A 21,212-nucleotide genomic window follows, 5' to 3' on the forward strand; every position below is an offset into this window, starting at 1 on the left:
GTTGAGGTGCAGTCTTGTGGGTGGTGGTGCACACATGTGCTCAATGTTGTATACTGAGGGATTAAGTGTATAATGTTATTTGGGTTAGGTGAATTATGACTTTGACCTATTGGCTTTGACGTGGTCTAATGTAATTCTGCCTTCTGACTTTATCTTGTTTCTGTGTGCACAGTGGTGCTTGTAAGTTGTGTGGATGAGAATTATAGGTGCGGACTATTGCCTTTGACAGGGCCTCATGTCTGACTCTGCCTTGCTGCTGCGTTCACAGCCGTGCTTGCAAGTTGTTTGGGTTATTCACATTCAAGGTCTCGCTGTTTTCCTGAGCGATTGTTTTTGTTTAGTGTACTGTGGAAGGCCTTGTGAGAGCTTCGTCAAGACAGAGTCTGGAAGAAGTGCGAATGGAGGAAGAGACTTGAGAGCTCCTTACTGCCATGGAGATGCTTGCTTGGAACTTGGCCAGTTCTGGTAAAATTCCTCTGGCGGTGGGAGGAGGTCTTTCACGAATCTTCTATTGTGTATAAAGCTGAGGGTTGCAGGCGGAGAAACTGGGAGTTTGGATTCCGAGCGAGGGCAGACGTGTCTATCTCGGATTGAACCCTGGCTTGCTGAGCTCTGATCCCCGGCTGTAATTCCCCCAGTCAGAAGTGGGCAGTGTATGCACAAGGTGATGTATTGAGTTGTGTGGTTCTTTGATCATTGGAGGTGTTTTCTTTGTGGTGTGGGAGGTGCACATCCAGAGTACTCCTCTGCTCTATATATATGTATATCTTTCTGATCTCTTGCAGGATGTCCAGTGTACCTTATCTTATATCAGTTATTGCTTGTTTATTCATCAGTATTATAATTTGCTCAGTTATTGATTCATGCCTTTAGATTATAAGTTTGCTACATATATTTGAATCTTATGCATTTGGTATCTGAGATAGCCTTTGTTTAGAGAGTATTATGTAATAAACCCCAAGCCTTATTCTAAAAGTGATAGAGTTTTTGCATTTTGTTATTTGCCTCCCAGGTGGGAGTGCAGGGATTGGGTGTGGCTTATTGGTGAGAAGCTACATTCAAAACAACTTTGACTCAGATTTTCTCGAGTCACCCTCGGGTTTTCAGGGCATTTTCGGGTGTTTTTAACTCGACGATTCTCTTACCTAGTGTTCAGTTTTCTTGTCGGTCTCTACGACCGTGAAGATTTCGGGTCCCTCGGCGACGTTGTCCTCATCGTCTGTGGAGAGGCCCAGATCGTAGAGCGACGGGGCCTTACCCTTGCCATCCATGCTGGCGTTGGCTCTTCTCGGACGTTCTCTCACCCGGAGCGTCTTCGGCGCGAAGGCTGAGCAGGCGTTGCAGTCCCTGCTCAGATGGTCGACCGGTAGGCAAAGATTGCAGACCGGATGCTGGTCCTTCTGCGCAAACTTGTGGTGGCAGTTAGGGCAGAACTTGAATGGCGTCTTATCCATTGCGCTCAGGGCCTCTGAGTGCGCATTCTCCAAGGGCGAAGAAAAAAGGCGGAACTCTTCCTTCTTCGCGCTCCCGATGCAATATATTCCTTTCCTGTGATCTCTTCGTAGTTATTTATCGACGAAACTCGCTTTTCCTTCTTCCTTCGATTGAAAATCTGGAGCTTCCCGATGACGATCCAGACCCAACGGCGGAAAAAAGAATCTAAAGATGGCGCCCCAAAGGTGGGACTTCCGCAGGAAGCACGACGACGTCACGGGAGGTGCACCAAATGGTGGGTCGTCGACGCCCACCTGGGCTACAAAAAAAAAACCAAAGAAAAGACTACGAATCCGGACCCAACCACAAGATCGCGGAATAATGCACAGCATAGTGAATCCAGAAAGATTCACGCTGCAAAACCCACTTCCTTACACCCCCCACCATCCCCATCAAGAACCTTGAGATATTCATCAACAGCAAACCCGATATAACCGCTCCAGTCAACACTGTCACTGCCTCATGCTTCCATACCCTGAAGATGTTGAGGAAGATTTTCAAATGGCTCGCACTCAGCACCCAGAAAACAACCTCGTCATATGCAAAGTTGGCTATGGGAACACCCTCTATGCTGTAATCAACAAAACAATTCACTGGAAGGCTGCAAACCATTCAGAAATCTGTGGCCAGAACCACACTCAGCCTCCCATGCCGCACTCTAAATACCTGAAGGAGCTCCACCAGCTCTCCATACACAAACAAGCACAATTCAAACTCCTCACCCTAACTTTCAAGGCACACTACATAATCTGCATCTTCTTTCATAAACCTACTAGACCGCTCCGGTCCTCCGGACTCCTACTTTCACAAGCCCCACGTATACAAAAACTAATAGTTTACCGGTCGGTGTAGTTTTGCAGCTTGAATAATTTTCTGGATTCACATGCTGTGCATTATTCCGCCATCTAGTGGTTGGGTACGGAATTGTAGTATTTTTCCTTTTTTTTTTGTTGTTGGTGGGCATCGACCTACCACCATTTGGTGTCTTTCTGTGACGTCGACGGGCTTCCTGCGGAAGCTCCCACCTTTGGTCACCATCTTCAGATTCTTTTTTTTTCTCCTACTGTCATCTTCCTTGGCAGAGGAGGGTGGGTTCGCTAGTGAATCCAGAAAATTCGTCAAGCAGCAAAACTAAACCAACAGGTAAGAAACTATTAGTTTTGCAGCGTGAATCTTTTCTGGATTCATATGCTGTGCATAGACTTTGTAGCGGATTGCTAGTCTTGTGGTGGCTGGGTGGAAGATGAACTTTGGTTTGGGAATAGATGTTTTAAGACTTTTTGTCCTACTTGTGCTTCTATGTTCTATGTTCATTTGAATGTCCACACAGTAATGCTTTGTGAATGTGTGCACTGAGGACCATGTTGCAGCCATGCAGATGTCTTGAATTGGAGTGTTAGCTAGAAAAGCAATAGTTGCTCCTTTCTTTCTTGTTGAATGTGCCCGCGGGGCACCTTGTACGGTTTGTCCTGCTTGCCTGTGGCATAATTGCATTGCTTGCGCTATCCATCTTGCAATAGTGTTTTCGGTTACTGGTCTTCCCAGAAAACTATTTGCAAAGGATACAAATAACACTTTTGTTTTCCTGTATTCCTTAGTTCTTTCAATGTAGTACATGACTGCTCTTCTTGCGTCAAGTGTGTGCAAAGCTTTTTCCGCTTTGGTCTTTGGATTTTGAAAGAAACTTGGCATTTGTATACTCAGATGTGTGTAATTTTGATACCACCTTTGGTAGGAATTGAGGATCTGTTCTCATTACAATCCTGTTACTATGTATTTGGAAGTAAGGTTCCTGTAGTGTTAGTGCCTGCAGTTCGCTAACTCTACAAAGGGATGTTACTGCCACTAAAAAGGCAGTCTTAAGCATGAGCATTTGTGGCATTGCTTTGTGTAGTGGTTCGAACGGTGCTTTCATCATCTGTGCTAGAACTATGTTCAGGTTCCATGTTGATGCTGGCACCATTTTTGGAGGTGCAATCCTTTATGCTCCCTCTAGGAGCCTTTTGACTACATGTGAAGGGAAGAAACTTCTCCCGGTTTCGCCTCTTGTATATGCTACAATTGCTGCCAAGTGCACTTTTAGTGATGTATAGCATAACTTACTTTGTAGTAAATGTGTCAAATATTTTAGGACAGTTCTCTCTTCTTTAATCTTCTTTGAAAGATGTTTAAGGCACCATTGTGTATATCTTTTACATTTCGCTTTATAACATTTTCTTGTAGTTGGTTTCCTAGCTTCTCTTAGAACAACCATTGTCCTTTCTGGTAGTTTGAGATGTGCAAATTTTAAGTCCACAGGAGCCATTTAGCTAGGCCTAAGCTCTCTGGTTGAAGTATTTTCTCTTTTTTCATTGTTAGCAAATCCTTCTTTTTTGGAAGTTTGTGCATCGTTTAAGACATCTAAATCATTTCTGAGAACCAAGTTTGCCTGGCCCAGTGCAGTGCGATGAGAATCATTGTCATTTTGCTGATCCTGCATTCGCTGATCACCTTGTTCAGTAACGGTATTGGGGGAAAAGCGTAAGCAAATATCCCTCACCAGTCTAGTCATAAGGCATTCCCTAGGGGCTGTCTGCAAGGTCGCCTGGATGCAAAGTTTTGGCATTTTGCATTGTGTTGTAAATCAGTCTATTTGTGGTGTCCCCCATTTCCTGAATATCTTTTGCAGTTCTGTCTGATTTAGTTCCCACTCGTAGGATGATGTTTGTCGGCTCAGTCTGTCTGCTTCTATAGTGTCTTTTCCTGGTAGGTGTATTGCTATTATGTCTATTCCCCTTGGGATCGCCCATCTCCAAATCTCTTAAGATAGCGTTGAAAGTGTTAGACTGAGTCCCCCCTTGTTTGGTTATGTAAAACATTGTTGTTGTGTTTTCTGTTTTAATGGACACCCTTTTCCTGTATAGTTCTTTCTGAAAGGTTTTAAGGTTAAGAACACTGTTTTTAGCTCCAAAATATTGATGCGTTTCACTGCATCCTGCTGTGTCCACAATCCCCTCAATTTGAGGTTGTTCATGTGTGCTCCCCATCCTATTAGGGACGCATCTGTTATGGTTACTGTTAGAGTTGGTGGTGTGAAAAGTCTCCCTTGTGCTTTTTTTTTTGTTCCACCATGCCATCACCTGATGAACTGTCTGTGTGACAACCACTAGATCCTCCCAATTCCCTGATGCCTGTGACCATTGTGTCTGGAGCCATTCCTGAAATGTTCTCATGGGTAGAAGAATGTTGGGAATTAAATGAATGCATGAGGCCATCATTCCTAGTAATTTCCCCACTGTCCTCACTGTCAGATGATGCCCCTTCTGGTTTAGATGAGTCACCTTCAATAAGGCTGATCCTCTTTTCGCTTGGTAATGCTCTCCCTAACACTATTTATATCTGCACCTAAGAACACCTTTATGAGTTCTGGCTCTGGTGATTATTTCTCCCAATGTATGGAGAACCCCAGTCGAACTAGTGTCTCCATCACCTGTTGTATATGCTGTTTGCGTAGAGTGTAAGAGTTAACTCTTACTAACCAGTCGTCCAAGTAGGGGTAAACATGAGTATGCATTCTTCAAGTCTATTGTGGCCATTTAATCTTCTTGCAATTGAGGTAGCACCGCTTGCAGTGTAGTCATTTTGAATCTTTGTGTCTTTATGAATTTGTTTAGAAACCTTAGATCTAATATTCAGGGGTGTGGAATTTAATAAAACATCTACTTGTCCATGGGGCAGGTTGCTTCATAAATCTACTTGTCCTGTAACAAAATCCACTTGTCCCTATTGTGCCATGTAATGTGGTGACAAATTACGGCAGCAATCTCATTAAGCAAGAGTTCTGATAAAGCCTCTCTAATTATGCCAGGGCTTGTACCATAGTAGGGTTTGAATACTAGCAATTCCTGGGGCTGAAGGTAGTGGTAAGCAATAGTTCAAGGGCTGGAATGCCCTTTTGAGTCTGTGCAAACTTACTAACTTGCATGTTTTAAGGGTTTTCACCAACTCTTTTCTAATCTTTTCCCATACTTAAAAAGGTTGGAAATGTACTCCTGGCAGTGGCAGATGTAAAACTTCTTCAGGGTTGGGGAAAAAAGTGGTTGGAGGAAAAGTGAACTTGAAACATTCAGATTTTCACATGAGCAAATCTACATAAGCACATTTGCTCATGCTAAAATGCAGTTAAATATTTTCTAGGAGTACTATTTCTTGGCCTACTTCTGTAAATTCACGGAGACTGTATATATGCACGTAACGCATGGATATATACCATGGATGCACTTTTGAGACTTTCTTTAATAATTGGGCCTCTAATTAGGCCTGGGGTTAACCATGACCTTTTGTGTTTAGTTAAATTATGTCTCTCTCTCTCTCTCCTCTCGGTCTATCAGCTGGCTTCACTATGAGTGACAGTATTCTGCTCTATTACAAGGAGCATATTGGCACACAAAGTAGTTTTGTTCAGTGCCTGGAACTGCTGTGGCAATGTGTGCTTTTTGAGACCAAAAAGTTTTTGCTTTTGCCAATGCTTGTTAGAATGGCGAGGGCCCTGCAGCTCCCACACAGATAAGGTTTTACAAAAAACATGCCTAAACAAGTCACGCATTGACAAAACCAAAAGCCTGACCACCAATTTCAGACCAACTGGCTTTGCCAATGCTTGTTTATTTTGGTTTCCCACAATCATATTTTAACTGGTTACACTGATTTTCCATTGTGAATATTTTTGGTAAATACAAGCATACATCAACATTTTACTAAATGATGCTGCAAAGATATGGTACCTAAAACCTTACAGTAGTTTTGCAAAATATTTTTTTCCTACTTGCATTTTTTTGTGAACATTTTATTTTGAAAGCAAAGAATCATCACTGTTGCTTTCAAGCTTCTGCAAATATTTGCATATAATCAGAGCGCATTCTGGGAGCATTATACATAGCCGCATATTACTAAACTTTGAAAACGTGTGTACATGTTTATACTGGAACCACAGTCAGTAGTGCAGGCAGAGCTGACAACATTTACTTTTAGTGCTCACCCTAATAATAAAGGCTTTGCATTAATGAACCATAAATACAAGTTTGAACAGTGTCAACACATGGACACCCATATTACCTTAACTGTAGACAATGCCCTTCCTTGATCCATAATGTGGTATTGTAAACTGGCAGCTAAAGGGTTTGTGCGGTAGGGGGTTGGGCCTACTTGTCCCAAGGACAAAATAGACATTAAAACTTGTTGCCCTTGACCCCAAACAATATGTCCCGGGCGTCGGACTATAGAAATTCCACATCCCCGAATATTGGTTGCAGTATTCCTTCTACTTTTGGAATTAGGAAGTATGTTGAATATACTCCATTGTTCTTTTCTTTGTGTGGTCAAGACTCTTCTAGTTTTTTCAAGGTCGACGACTGTTACCTACTTCTAAGGTTTCTTGACCTCTACGACCAAAATATCTTTGTCCTTGTCGCCTTCTGGCCCTTTGGCGACGTTATCTTCCGCCTCACTAGAGAGGCCCAGGTCTCACACAGATGGCGCTAGTCCTTGGCCTTGCATGTTGTAGTTGGCTCGTCGTTGCCTTTCTCAACCTCAACGTCTTCGGAGTGAAGACTGAGAACGTGTTACTGTCGTCGCTTTGATGATCCAGCTGTAGGCAAAGGTTGCAGATCGGGTGCTGATTCTTCTGAGCATACTTGTGGTGACAGTTCTTGCAAAACTTGAAAGGTGTGTTGTCCATTACAGCGCGCAGTGAGCCCCCTGCTTGCGCATTCTCCGTTAGTCGTCGAAGATCTGGTTTTTCGTCGATCTCTGGTCGTTTTGGTTTGAAATAAAAAGTCGAAAACGTTCTACCGGTGTTTTTCTTGAGTTTTTACATTATTTTCGTCGATTCTTCTCGCCAATCTTGGGAGCTCCTTCCATATCGATACAGACCCAACGGCGGAAAAAAAGAATCTGAAGATGGCGACCAAAGGTGGAAACAAGTCGACGTCACAGAAGGACACCAAATGGTGGTAGGTCGACGAGCATTGGCATAGCCAATAGGTCTCGCCTTTGGGACCTTATAAGTGTTTAGCCATGCAACAGTTGCATAACTAAGTACTTATAAGGTCCCAAAAGCGAGACCTATTGGCTATGCCAAGCGGCGTGCGGCCGCGAATGTTCTCGCAATCGCAATCAAACATCAAAGCGGCCGTGCAGACGTGAAACTGAAAGTAATCGCGGAAAAGCGTGGCACGCGCGCGCCTGTGCACATGCACTGTAGCTCTAGGCTGGCCTGGTAGCACTTTTTGGAGCCCTCTCAAAAAGTCTCTCAGACCAGCGCATGCGCTGGGTCAGGCGAGACCTAAAAAGGAAAGAAATACAATTCCAGGCCCAATCACTAGATGGCGGAATAATGCACAGCATGTGAATCCTGAAAATATTCACGCTGCAAAACACAGATCGAGCAGTCGAGTCTTCTCCAATATTGCTCAAGTGTGAAACAACCTGCTATTACACATAGGAGCCTCGTCGTCACTTCTTGAATTCGGCAAGAAGCTGAAGACCTGGCTTTTCGTGTGGTCCTGCTAGCCATAGATTGTAAACGCACACCTGGTCAGTACCAGAATACTCTCCCTGGTGACTCTACAAATCTGTATAACATCTGATGTAAGGCTGCCCCATTCAGGGGTACAGAGTACATTGAAGACAAACCACTCTATGCAGTTTTCTGTAAGGAGGGTGATTGAGCTGGCATAATACCTCTTGGTAAGCAATTTTGTTGAATTACTTACTTCATGATCACTTCCAGCCGCACAAGGAGAACACATTATTTTAGGCGGTGCTCCAGTTCCGCCTTCTAAAGGTTATGAAAACAAAATAATTATGAGACAACAACAGAACTAGGATTATTTTGAAAATGTAGGGAGGTCTTCAAGCCATCTACTATGCTCCACACTCCAGTGAAGATGACACCACACAATTAGCCAGGTCAAAGCCATGCAGTAGGTCATGTGTCTAATACAGGTCAATGTCATCTTTCACTGCAGATTATGACTGAGAACTAATCCTGCAGAGAGTTGGAGGGGGACCAACAATGACAAGGGAATGGCATGGGTGGGGGAGGCACAAGGGTCTAGGTTTAGAGAAAAAGCACACTACACTGGAGAGCTTCATAAAGGACATGGAATTCCTATTCAATCCTTGTGATTTATATCATGTTCTGTCCTCAGAGGAGACCCCTCTCAAGAAAGACTATCTATGCACAGACACAACTTTGAAAGACACTAGATAAGAAAGTGAGGAGCCTCCTAAGGGCTCAGTGCTACAGGCTCTCAGTGGAGTGCTAATACTCAAGTGACTGCAGATGCCTACAATGTATTTGCCCATTTTCTTCAGTTGTTTAGAATCTGCATCCTGGGGGTACTGAAGGAATAGTGCTGACCTTTATTATGGCAGAACAGCAGCAACAGAGTTTCAGGTGAAAAATGGATGTGCAAGTTAGGCTGTATCTGTAGGTATAGGACTGTATTTCCAGGCTGTATTCCTGGTAACAAGAGTGGCTAGTGGTTGGTCCCATACCAGAGTCATTCTATTAATGTTAGACTGGGAAAATTGGATTTCTGCAGATTTACATAGTGCACTAAGATCCTGTAGGTCCACCATCAAGAGTGGTGTGTTGGTATCCAGTTGAAGCAGGAATTGTCTGCCTCCCTTCGGTCATCTTCTGTGTCTCTTGTTCTGTGCATCATCTCGATTAGGTACAAAATAGAACCAAAAAGGTACTCTATTCTCTTGAAGGGCACCTTCATAACAATGGGAGGAATCTGATGGATCATTGCTACTTTTAATTGAGATTTATCTTTGATGTAGCTGTGTCTAAAATGTTCTGAGCCTGCGATGGATGATGGAACCATCGCAGAGTACAATGATGACATATGCTCTGGGTCATAAGCAGACAGAAGCAATGTCTGAAACTGCATTGTCAGTACATATTTGTTAATTCACAGACCGAAGTTAACACATGCTCTTAAGACCCAAGCTGTGCTTAACATGTGAATACATTTTGTTGCTGCTGTTGCAGTCATTGATTTTCAAATAGAACATGGTATTTTGAGGTGTTTAATTACCCCTTTTAGCCAAGTATGAAATTAAATTACTTACCTGTAACTGTAGTTCTCCAATATTGGAATCTTTCATAGATTCACATGTGGGACTCTTCGCAAATCCACTCAACTATTTGTAGTGTACAGCGCTCCAACAAAAGGCTCTCCTCTCGCAAAGCATCTCTAGATAGATATCCAACACCATTCAATTCGGTCACCAGAAAGCTGGCAGACTATTGCACACAATGGTTTGTGCTCATTCTAGAGGAACTTTGTCTACTACTATAACATTATTTCCCAGTGTGTCCCTCCCAGAAATTGATTCAAGCATGTTAATCTATGAAAGTTTTAAGACTGCAGTAAAAAATTATGTTGCTTATATGTAGTTCCCCAGTATGGGAATCTTTCATAGAATAACATGCGACTCCCTTCCCCCAGGGTGCTCACTTTTCTCTCTCACTCTCAGTGAGTGTTTGCATTTATACACTTGTGCTCTAAAATCTAAGTGACTGGAGCTTCTCACAGGAGTGTTCTAGAGGGTGGAACAGCCTGACTGGTTAAGACTTACATTTGGTCTCATTTTTAAAAATGACTGATAGGTTACTAAACTGAAGGGCCTAGGGCCTTTTTTAGTCTATACCTATCATTGCATTGCTTTTCTAAGGTACCGTGAGACTCCCATCTCAACAGGGAATGATTCAAGCATGTGAATCTATGAAAGCCCTAATACAGGAGTAAATATGGGCTTGCAATGCGCAGCTAGCTGAATGAGGTCGCGGAATATGGGGTTACTTGGCAACTAGGAGTAGTGTTATTATGCTGTTTTGTTGTTTAACCACGCTTTTATGCAGAGGGTGCAAAACATTCGCCAAAGATGCCTGCCACTTGCATCTTGCACTGAATGATTTAAATGACTGGAGCTATGGAGCGTGCCCTGCTTTAGACTAATTTGTGAGCAGGGATTCTTATGAACATCTTGATTGGCCAATCAGTGGCAGTATTAAAATCAGTGGCAGTACTTTAAAATAAAATAAAAAAGCAGGCTGTTGAAAGATCAAATATTTTAATTCTTTCACATTCTCCACAATGTAAAATGAAGGCCACAAACCCAATTGGTTTATCAAGGACTGGAGAAACATAAGAAGAGAAACATTAGTGATAGTCTCAAATAGCAACATACAGAACATTCTTTCCAGCTGATGCCATCAATAATAAAGCCACACAGTGCTGACCCTTTATAATACATCAAAACTGACATTCTTTCACTCTGCATTTTAGTTACTTTCAAAGGAATCCCAGGTTACATGTGCCTGTTGTCCCTCTTTGGGAGGAGGAATACATAAGAGTGGAAGTAAAAAAAGTCAGTGGGTAGTTGTTCAGAGTGATGAAGTCTAGATTGCTTGCATTTAAGTGACCCGCCATTTGTTTGCCTGAATTACAAAATCTTGAGGTGATCTAGCACCAAACCATACGATATACTCACCCTGACAACAAATACAGGACACTTCATCTTATTTGTAGATGTTCTGACAAATTTGGTAGTGACTGCATTCATCGGGTTGTTCAACATTCCAATTGGTGGGACAAGCTGCAAAAAAGCAAGAGACTATTGAAAACATTTCTCCACTTGACAAGCAAAAACAAAAAGCCCACCCCACTTTAATATCAGCAGCCAGAAGATAGCCCCCACCCACAATTAGCAACACTGATCCGACATTATAAAATACTAACTTCAGTGCATGTTTCCAAAAATATGCCTTTAGGAGACCTACACTACTAGTACAATCTTCAGTCATTATCCAGGAGACAAAGGAAAGCTCTTTGGAAATAAATGGACGTTAATCAACACCTTATTTAGTACCCCTTTAGGCAATACTTCTAATACCAAATTCAGTTCAGTGACAGGATGGACACTATGGATCTACCAAATATCTCACTCGATTTGGGGAAACACCAGTCACTCTTCTCAATGGCTGGCTCCATTAACCTCAACTGCATGAGAATAACATGCTTACAAAACTTATCAAAAAGTAAAACAGCCACTTCAGTCCAGGTGTATTCGCAAAGTGAGAGTATCAGAAAATCTTTGGCACAGACAATTTATTACACCCATTATGCGGTTTGGCTTTCAAATTTTTTATTAACTTTGCAATGTTCAGGTTATATTTTTGTTAAATAAACAATAATCTAAGCCAATTAGCAAGTGTTGGGGTACTTGCTCCTTTTGAGCAAGGAGAACAATATCAGATATTCATACAGATGAAGTCTGGAAGATCAACCTTGCACAGGACAACTTCAAAGGAGTTCACAAATGACTATTTGGTGACGCTTTTAGTGGGGGCTGCACAGAGGAGATCCTAGCACCCCCTTGGACTCCAACTACTGGCCTGCAACTAGTCAAAAGGTGCACTTGCTAGCAGTCATCCTGAGCGGGCAGGGTCCACAGTGGGCATGCACTGAAAAAAAAAGTGCTGTGAGCTTCCTGCAGCATGGGACACATTTGGTGACATTTTGAGAGGGGGCTGCACAGAGGAGATCACAGGACCCCTGTGGACCCTAACTACCAACCTGCAACACGTCAGGAGGCACGCTTGCTGGGGGAGGGGCCCACAGTCGCACACCCTGAAAAGCACCTTGCGTTTCCTGCAGTGCAGGACGCACACGAGCATACCCGGGCCAGCTTATGGCTGGAAAGGAGTAAAGAACTCTTTAGAGATCTAATTAAACTGGAACTCGCCCATCTTTTGTTGAGATTAGATGTTATGTCTTTGCAACTCTTAGCCTTCAACAACATCATAAGTGAAAGACAAGGGTGGGGAAATGGAAATCTGGTGCTAAAATCATCGGACAGCAGAATCGATGTGACTAATAATGAATTGGTGTGGAGAGGGGTGGGGGAGCTAGATGCTAATAGACAACATAACCCAAAAATAAGTAAAGCACTTATACCCCCCTTTAATTCCAATTCTCTCCATCGAACCAGTAAGGTATAAAAGATGAAATGGTTTGGACCCTGGGAGGAAAAAGAGTAGGCATAATGATCAATCTAAAAAGAGATAACCTCATCTCCCCCATACACCATGATTCTTAAGGCTGTGTCAAGGCTCCAAAAGAAGGGCAAGGAGGATTATGAATCCCTTCTAATAGATCAGTTCACTGGTTACAATTAAATTCTGGTTGGGTGTGGTTGTCATGAGAGATCTCATATATAGATAGTTCTATGGTTAGGAATCCATCCCAAAGAAAATTCAGAAGATTGCATTATTTTGAATTTTCCTACACCCACTATCGTGGGAAACCTCCTACGTTATTTAACGCAGAGATTCCCCTAGCTAGCCCAAGCAGAATTGAAGCCCTTCGTCTGGGTTACTTTTATAGACAGATTAGCCCGGGAGGAGTGTTTCACTGAAAATGTAACCCTGTTGTAGTCACCCTAGAGGTAAGTGGCCAGAAAACTCAAATTTTGGGAGGCAACAGGGTTTTAATGCTATACCTCTCCCTACACCTGCCCTATCTAACAGAAGTATCCCATTTGGAAGAGCTGCTAGACTGACATGACAACTCCAGGGAGCCATGTAAAAATAACTGGGGTTTGGGGGTAGAAACTATAATAGGACAGATAAGAAATAAGGCAATTGGAGAAAAGATACAAGTTACAAGGGAACTCGTAAAGATCATGAGTTGGAATACGGCTAGAGTCAAGTCCAAAATGAATAATCCGGATGGGCTTAGGTCCTTAAAACTTGCTAACATACTTTGTCTCCAAGAAACCTTGCTTGAGGAGAACTTGCTAGTTAGTGGTTCTTTTTCAATCTCAGTATCTTTACCCTCAGTACCTGGGGGAGCAAAAGGTGGCCTAGTTATACTTCTCAAACTATATACCCATTAAGTTTAGGAAAATCATCACAAAATCTCCCTTCCATCAGATGGTTCATATTACAATTAACCAAAAAGGTATGAGATTGTGTCAAAGAATTATTCTTACTATCTTTTTAATAATACCCATGGTAAGGTGGTAGCGGAATTAAGAAAGGAACTCGATACTTCCCTAATCCAGTTAGCCACAGATTGATTATATATATATATATATATATATATATATATATATATATATATATATATATATATATATATATATATATATATATATATATATATATATATATATATATATATATACCTACTGGCGGTCGCCAGTAGGTAGTTATAGTTAGGACCACGTTTCCATAGGAAAACCTCAACATTCTATTTTGAATAACTTTGGCGCCGGTCGACGAATCCTCGCGAATTTCTCAAAATAGGTGGGGCGCTACGCTCCGCTCCTACCCTGAAAGTCTCGGGGGGATCCGTCAAGCGGGGGCTGAGATAAAAGGGGGGTCCCAAAACGCGTTTTTCCCATGCATTTTTCCATAGGACCTTTAGAACGAGCTACAGCCCGAACGGCTGAACAGAATTACTCAAAATTTGGCAGAGAGGTAGTCCCTAGGTCAAGGAAGTGCCTTTTGTAGGTTTGGTGTAAATCTGTTCAGTAGATTCTGAGAAAATAGCCTTTAAATCAATATATATATCTGAGCCCGCTTACGGTACGCTTACCGTACGCTTACGGTAAGCGTACGGTGGCGTGCGCGAGCGCGATTCTGATTGGCTCTTAGATCTTAGTAAACATTCGAATCGGCCGAAACCAGGAAGCGGCGGCCGCCATTTTGTGTATTTCACTCTGAAAAAAAAGAGTGAAAACAAGGAAAGGGGGCAATGAGGAGAGTTACAGACCCCCTAACATTTGTAAGGGGGTCAAAGAAGGACAGAAAAGTACAAAAAAAAAATTTATTGATTTTAAAAAAAATCACGGGGTACGCGTACGGTAAGCTTACGGTAAGCGTACGGTAAAAAAAATAAAAATAAATAAATGAAAAGCAGATTTAAGAGTTTAGAAATTAGGGAGCTCTAAAAAGAGCTGTTGTGTTTATGAAGTCATTTTTTTAGTGGTACCTACAAGTAAGTACCGATGCAGAGTCTAAGGTTCAAGAGGAAGACTCTGTTCCCTTCATCATTGAAGTGCACACCATCTCCTCTATAAATGTCTTGCATGTCATAACGCAAGTTGTTGTGGTAAATGGCACCCATACCATAGTCACGGAGGAAAGCAGAAACAGATTTGTTGACGTGCTTTCTTGCTTTGTCAATCTGTGGACAGAAATGATTGGACCAGTTCCATTTTTGCCTTTGGCATATGTTGGAAAACACAAAGGCAGTTTTAGGGAAAAGTGTAAACAGTTGTGCAAAGGTGTCCTTCATAAGCATTTCCAGACCTACCCCAGTCAAAGTGCCTAGGTCATTGCCACCACAGTGCACTATTATGAGGTCAGGGTGTTGGATTTGAATGAAGGATTTCACCAATGGCATCAATTGGTGCCACTTTAACCCTCTCTGACCAATCCATTTAATGTCTACATTTGGCAAAGCAAGGTCTCTCACCATACCTGTTTTCTCTGCAAACTTTTCACTCCAGAAGACATAGCTGTGCCCTACAATCCACACTGTGAACATCTTCAAAGGAGAACTGGATGCACTCAGGAGGTGTCTTTCAGTAGAATGGCAATATGAAAAGACAGTTTGGAAATGGAGGCATACATATTTTTTTCAAAACAAAAAGAACTGATTGGCTGTTTCATACCATTCTAGAATAAAAACTAGGCTGTATGTGTAAATTAATAGAAGCATGTTTTGTATTGGTAAAAAAAAATGTGTAACCAAAGAACAGTACTATGGATTTGCTGTTAGGTTTGAAAAGTCAAGCACTCTTGCTCTGTGGAATTGAAACATTGTTTGGCGAACTTCTGACCTAACTCAACACAGCAGTGTTCCATGAGCTGTTGCTATGGTAGCAGGCAGAAGTCAAGTTGGGGGAAGGGTACTAGGCAGAAGTCAAGTTGGGGGAAGGGTACTTTTGGAAAAGGGTTGGTTTTCAACCAATAGAAATGTGTGATTACATTTGAAAAAAAGGGGGAAGCACTGAGATTTGAAACTTACAAGTATATGTGTGGAAAAATAGAGGGAAAGTTTGCCATTATCTGGTTCTGCTGAGAGGAGAGAGGTGAACACAACAGAGATCCTGGCTCTGATAATCTGCTGTTTGAGTGTCATATTTCTTTCACAACTAACTAATTTTAAAGGTGAGTTTACAGTTTGAGAGGGGATGTATGTGGTAACTTAAGAAATGAATAATAGAAATGGAAATTGTTTTTGTTGTAGTTACACATGGTGGTTTCATAATGTGTCAGTCTGTAAAAGTGATTTTCACTTGCCCCGAAAAAAAAAAAGAGCAGTAAGTGTGCTTTCAAATTAGCAAAGAAATTTCGTTTTGGGACTAATGTGAAAACATGACTCTGTGTGCAGAGAGGAATTATAGGCAGAGATTTATTGCGTCTTGCTCTGGTGATTTCACAGTTGCATTAGATGGAAAGGGGGAGCGAATTTTTGGGGGAAGAAGCAGAGTCTTAGCACACACCCATGTGCTTGCCATGTATAGTCATGCACAGTATTTACAAGCGAGTGGGGTTTTCAGGTTTCAGTCTGTAATGCAAATACATTCAGCATCACTAAGGCTGGTTGCCCTTGCTGTAGTGTAGCAGTCTGGACATGGGCTTTTTAAAAAATCTGAAAAGTGGTTTCATAATGTGACAGTTTGTAAAAGTGATTTTCACTTGCCCAAAAAAAAGAGCAGTTAGTGTGCATTCAAATTGGCATAGAAATTTCGTTTTGTGACTATTGTGAAAAGAAATGTAGTAATATATTTAAATACAATAAAGGAATTGTTACAGAGAATCGGTGAGATCTGTACAAATAAAACTTTAGAATTTTATTGGATTACCATTGGAAATTTAATCAAAAAAGAATTTTAAAATTACTATTTGGTCTAAAGGAAATGAAATCAGATGTATTTTGGAGTTATTTGAGATATAATATTGTGATTATACTTCTGAAACAAACATATCAGATGGTATTTTAAAGAAATAAGTATTGGTATTAGATGATATTTTTTTAGAATATTATGCATTTCTATAATGTTAAGTTTAAGTAAAAAAAGAATCAGGGCTTTTTTAATACAATCTTTGTGATTGTTATTTTTTTTTGCCCGCTGTAAAATGATGAATGCAATTGCTTTCACAATTTATAGTGAAATGCAATATATTCTGAAAACAGCAAAAATAAGGCAAAAATATTTTATGGAAAAAAATGTAAATATGTGTACTGTATTATAAAATGTTTTAAAAATATTAATACTTTTTTCTTTTTTTCCAGATAGATATAGAAAATTTTCGAAAACTACAAACATTTTTAAAACTATTTTTTAAAAAAACAAATGAATAAATATTTTTTCAGTGAGTATGGTAAGTCAATAATAATAATTGTAGTCTCTCAAGGACCTTGTAATGTGTTTATTGATTTTTAGTGTTTTTAAAAAAAAAAAAGTACGCGCACCGTACGCGTACGGTAAAAAAAAATAAAAAAAAGTTTTTAAAAACATATGTAAAAAAAAGATGAAAGATAAGGTTGGCTCTTAAAAGAACCGTTGTGTTCATGCAGGGACAGAGGAAAGGAAGCATGGGAAAATTATTCAAAGCGACAAATGTGCTGATCTATTTTGTTGTTCACTAGGGAAACACTGGTCTCCCTATAGCAAATTAGATCTTGACAAAATGTGCATCGAATATCAACCTTCCGAAATCGAGGGTTGATTTCCAGAGGGCCAGCAAAAGGAGATTCTCCCCCCACAGATGAAGGGCTCACCTGACCTGCAGAAGAAGGAGTCAGCCCTGCAGATGATGGTTCAGGCTGAGCTGCTGTGGATGTACTGGCTTGTCTTTCTGAAGAGTTACCTCCAAAAAGATGACCATGTGTCCTCCTGTGTACATCCTGGAGGTGTCTCTTCATGGTGTGATTCCCAAAGGAATACTTCCTGTTAGGATTACCTCTAGAAAGTACACGCTTACACAGCTTACAAGTCACTAAGGGTGCATTTACCTTTTGCTGGCCTTCAGGAAAAGTAAAATAATCCCATACATAAGAGGGCTTTTGTTTCCTCGATCTCTGCCTCAAGACAGTGCTGCTAGTGCTAGCCTCACTCTCAGAAGAGCTCTGCTGTTCTGCCATCGTATCCCAAAGACAAACCAGCTCCTTCTCCCAAGGGACCACAAGCAGAAATGAGGGGAATGGGTGTGGTGTAGGAGAGTTCTAGAACTGAAAGTAGTTTCAACCAATCAAAAGTTGTGTTTCATGATCACATGACCTACCGTACGCTTACGGTACGCTTACGGTACGCTTACGGCAAAAGTGCGCATGCGCGTAAAAAAGACACGCGCTTACGCGCATGCGCATAACAGTCACTCCCGGCACTTCCGCGTAACGTGCGCGTGTAGCGTACACGCGTACGCGTCCCACGCGGAATACGCGCGGCTACGCAAATTGCGTAACTATACGCAAGCAGCGTAGGAAAATTACAGACGTTGCGTAAACCGTACGCTTACCGTGAGCTTACGGTACGCGTACTAAAAAAATAAAAAATAAATAGAAAAAAAGTACTTCAAATAAATTTTACATGTTTATTTTAAAAAATATATAAAAAAAAACATTAAAGAATTTTAAAGATGTAATCATAGTCTTTATAAAAGGTAAGAAAATTAAAATAAAAATATGTTAGAAAAAATAGAAGAAAAAAAAAATTAGCATTTAAAAAACCTTGCAAATTCACTGAAAAAACCATGGGTTTCACACACGTTATAGTTAGGAATTAGCATTTAAAAAACCTTAGAAATTCAGTGAAAAAACCATAGGTTTCACAAACGTTATAGTTAGGAATTAGCATTTAAAAAACCTTAGAAATTCAGTGAAAAAACCATAGGTTTCACACATGTTATAGTTAGCTGGACATTTTACTCGTAAAAAACCAATGAAATTCCCCCGTTATAGTTAGTTCAGCTAACTATAACTCGCGCGCCCGCAATGCACTGCTGATGACGTCACATATTACATCACTCATGACATGGTCAGTGACATCACTCATGACATCACTGATGACATCTCAAATGACATCACTGATGACCTCACTGATGACATCATCCTTGTGATAGAGTGGCAGACCTCCTCTTCCCCTAATAAAACCTTTGATACACACATTCAAAAATAGAGACTAAAATTTACAAAACAATGGACATACCAATAACAGTTACAACAACCTCTTCAGTAATTCTAAGATCCACATACACATCCACTCATTCACCAACAGTCCAATACAGTCACTCATACATGTACTCACTTATCATATGTACTCATACACCTATACATCCTGTTACACAATGCCACTCATCCATAGAGCTACTCACACACATAGTCACTCATGCTAATAAAGAATCAAACATACATTTACTTGCATATACAGTTATACACACACCACCACACTTACTTCTACGGAAACTTACACATACTTAGTCTTTTAAACAATCACTTATAGAAATACATACTTATTCATACAGGAACTCTTTCAATCTCTCACTCTCACATATACTCACATATATAAACCAATAGTCACATATACTAGTTTTAAACATATGTAGTTACTCATAAAGACACTATTGAGACAGTCATTCACTCACTAACACACCCATACACACACTCATCCACCCATGCAGTCCTGCACACATGCTCTGTTCAACACATACAAACAGTGAGTCACTCATTCATGCACCTATGCACTACGTCATACCCCCCACCGAACCATGCAGACACTCAGACTGATACTCAAAAAACCAACTAATAACCTATATAGACACCCATGTAGCTACTCACCAACCCATGCAGCCACTTATACACAAAGTGAAAAAATGATACAGATATTTATATATTTAAACATTACTCACTAAGCCATGTATTCACTATGATACACTTAATCAGTTACATAATCAATTTTTCAAAAAGAAATCATCCATTTAGACAGTAATATACCCATTTATTCTTCCATCAACCTTGAGATATACATATATAAAACATATTTAATTTTCAGAAAAACACATTCACTGGATGATGTCATCAGTGAGGTCATCAGTGAGGTCATTTGAGATGTCATCAGTGATGTCATGAGTGATGTCACTGACCATGTCATGAGTGATGTAATATGTGACGTCATCAGCAGTTCATTGCGGGCGCGCGAGTTATAGTTAGCTGAACTAACTATAACGGGGGAATTTCATTGGTTTTTTACGAGTAAAATGTCCAGCTAACTATAACATGTGTGAAACCTATGGTTTTTTCACTGAATTTGTAAGGTTTTTTAAATGCTAATTCCTAACTATAACGTGTGTGAAACCTATGGTTTTTTCACTGAATATATATATATACACACACACTTTTTGGGGGTGGGGGGGGGGGGGTGGAGATTTTAACACCAAAAAGTTTTAGAATAAAGGTAGTGCTGTCTGTGGCTATGTAGACAGTTCTGCGGCATATCAATCTCATTTCATACATGACCACTAAGGGGAAATATTAAATTAAATAATCAGTACAATGTAGAAATAATTGACCAAAATTTGAAGGAAGAAGGGATTATATCCCAACATTTTTTGGTGACAAGCATGGTCGTTATTGATCATATCCTTGTCACAGCTAAAGACTTGTTAATTACAGAATACATAACTATATGTACAGTGCTTAGTGATCATGCTGCATTAGTTCTGATTTTGAATATCACCTGCAGTACAGGGGAGTCTTCTGATCATGCACCCCCAGTCAAGTGTTCAGGAATTAAAACGGTCACTATTAGGTGGTCTGTGATAAATGAACCGTTGCTAAACAAAACTGCTGCTTCTAAACAGGTACTGAAATTGTAACGGGGGGTGTAAAATTGTGGAAGGATTTCTTATAACCATGCAGCCATTTCTAGTAAATTGCATAGACCAGCACAAAGTATACGGAGAAGAGAAATTTCCCAACGGTGGCTTAACTCATTATGCAAAAAATCCACAATACAGTGAAAGGGGCCGCCACAGCCCAAAGGGACAGAGCACCACGTATGACTAAATCTATATTTTTGAGCTCAATATGTACAAAAGCAAATCAAGCTCTACGAAAAGCCCTAAAGGAAACCAAGGAATAGCGAAAAATCATGAAATTATGAGCTAATTATAAGGCCGACAGATAATAGAAACAAGCATTTGCAATGCAATAGGTCTCACATTTGCGAGAGTTTAAGCTATTGACATTATAAACTACAATGCCTTTTATTTGTGTTTTGCAAACCTGCAGCGTAAAGACGCACTTTGCACTTATAGTCGTTGCTTACGAAAAACAAGGCTGGCATTAACTGCGCCTCTTTTACTGCCAGCCTTCCTTCTCCTAAGCAAGGACTATAAGCACAAGTACAAAGTGGGTGTTTACCTACCGCTTGCAGGTTTGAAAATACATAAATAAAAGGCAATATCAGTTATGCCAATAATTCAAACTCCCGCAAATGCAAGACCTATTGCATTACAAATGCTGGTTTTCTTAAACTTTCCTATCTTCGCTCATAGGTTATATTGTATACTCATGAGAATTATGCAGTGAATGTTGTATTGGGAGGGAGAAAAGTCCCCTTCATGGCTCAGGAGATGGTATACCATT

The 21,212-nt window shown here is 40.7% G+C and overlaps 1 protein-coding gene across 1 annotated transcript in view; it reads right to left on the minus strand.

Moving 5' to 3' along the window:
• The window catches only part of WDR33 (WD repeat domain 33), a 1,021,886-nt gene that overhangs the window by 756,015 nt on the left and 244,659 nt on the right, over positions 1-21,212 (minus strand). The window contains exon 4 of the mRNA XM_085634920.1: positions 11,041-11,145. Coding sequence (XP_085491046.1) covers positions 11,041-11,145 — 105 coding nt within the window. The remainder of the gene's footprint in view (positions 1-11,040; positions 11,146-21,212) is intronic.

Source organism: Triturus cristatus, chromosome 11 (genome assembly GCF_964204655.1).
Source record: "Triturus cristatus chromosome 11, aTriCri1.1, whole genome shotgun sequence".
Lineage (NCBI taxonomy): Eukaryota > Metazoa > Chordata > Amphibia > Caudata > Salamandridae > Triturus > Triturus cristatus.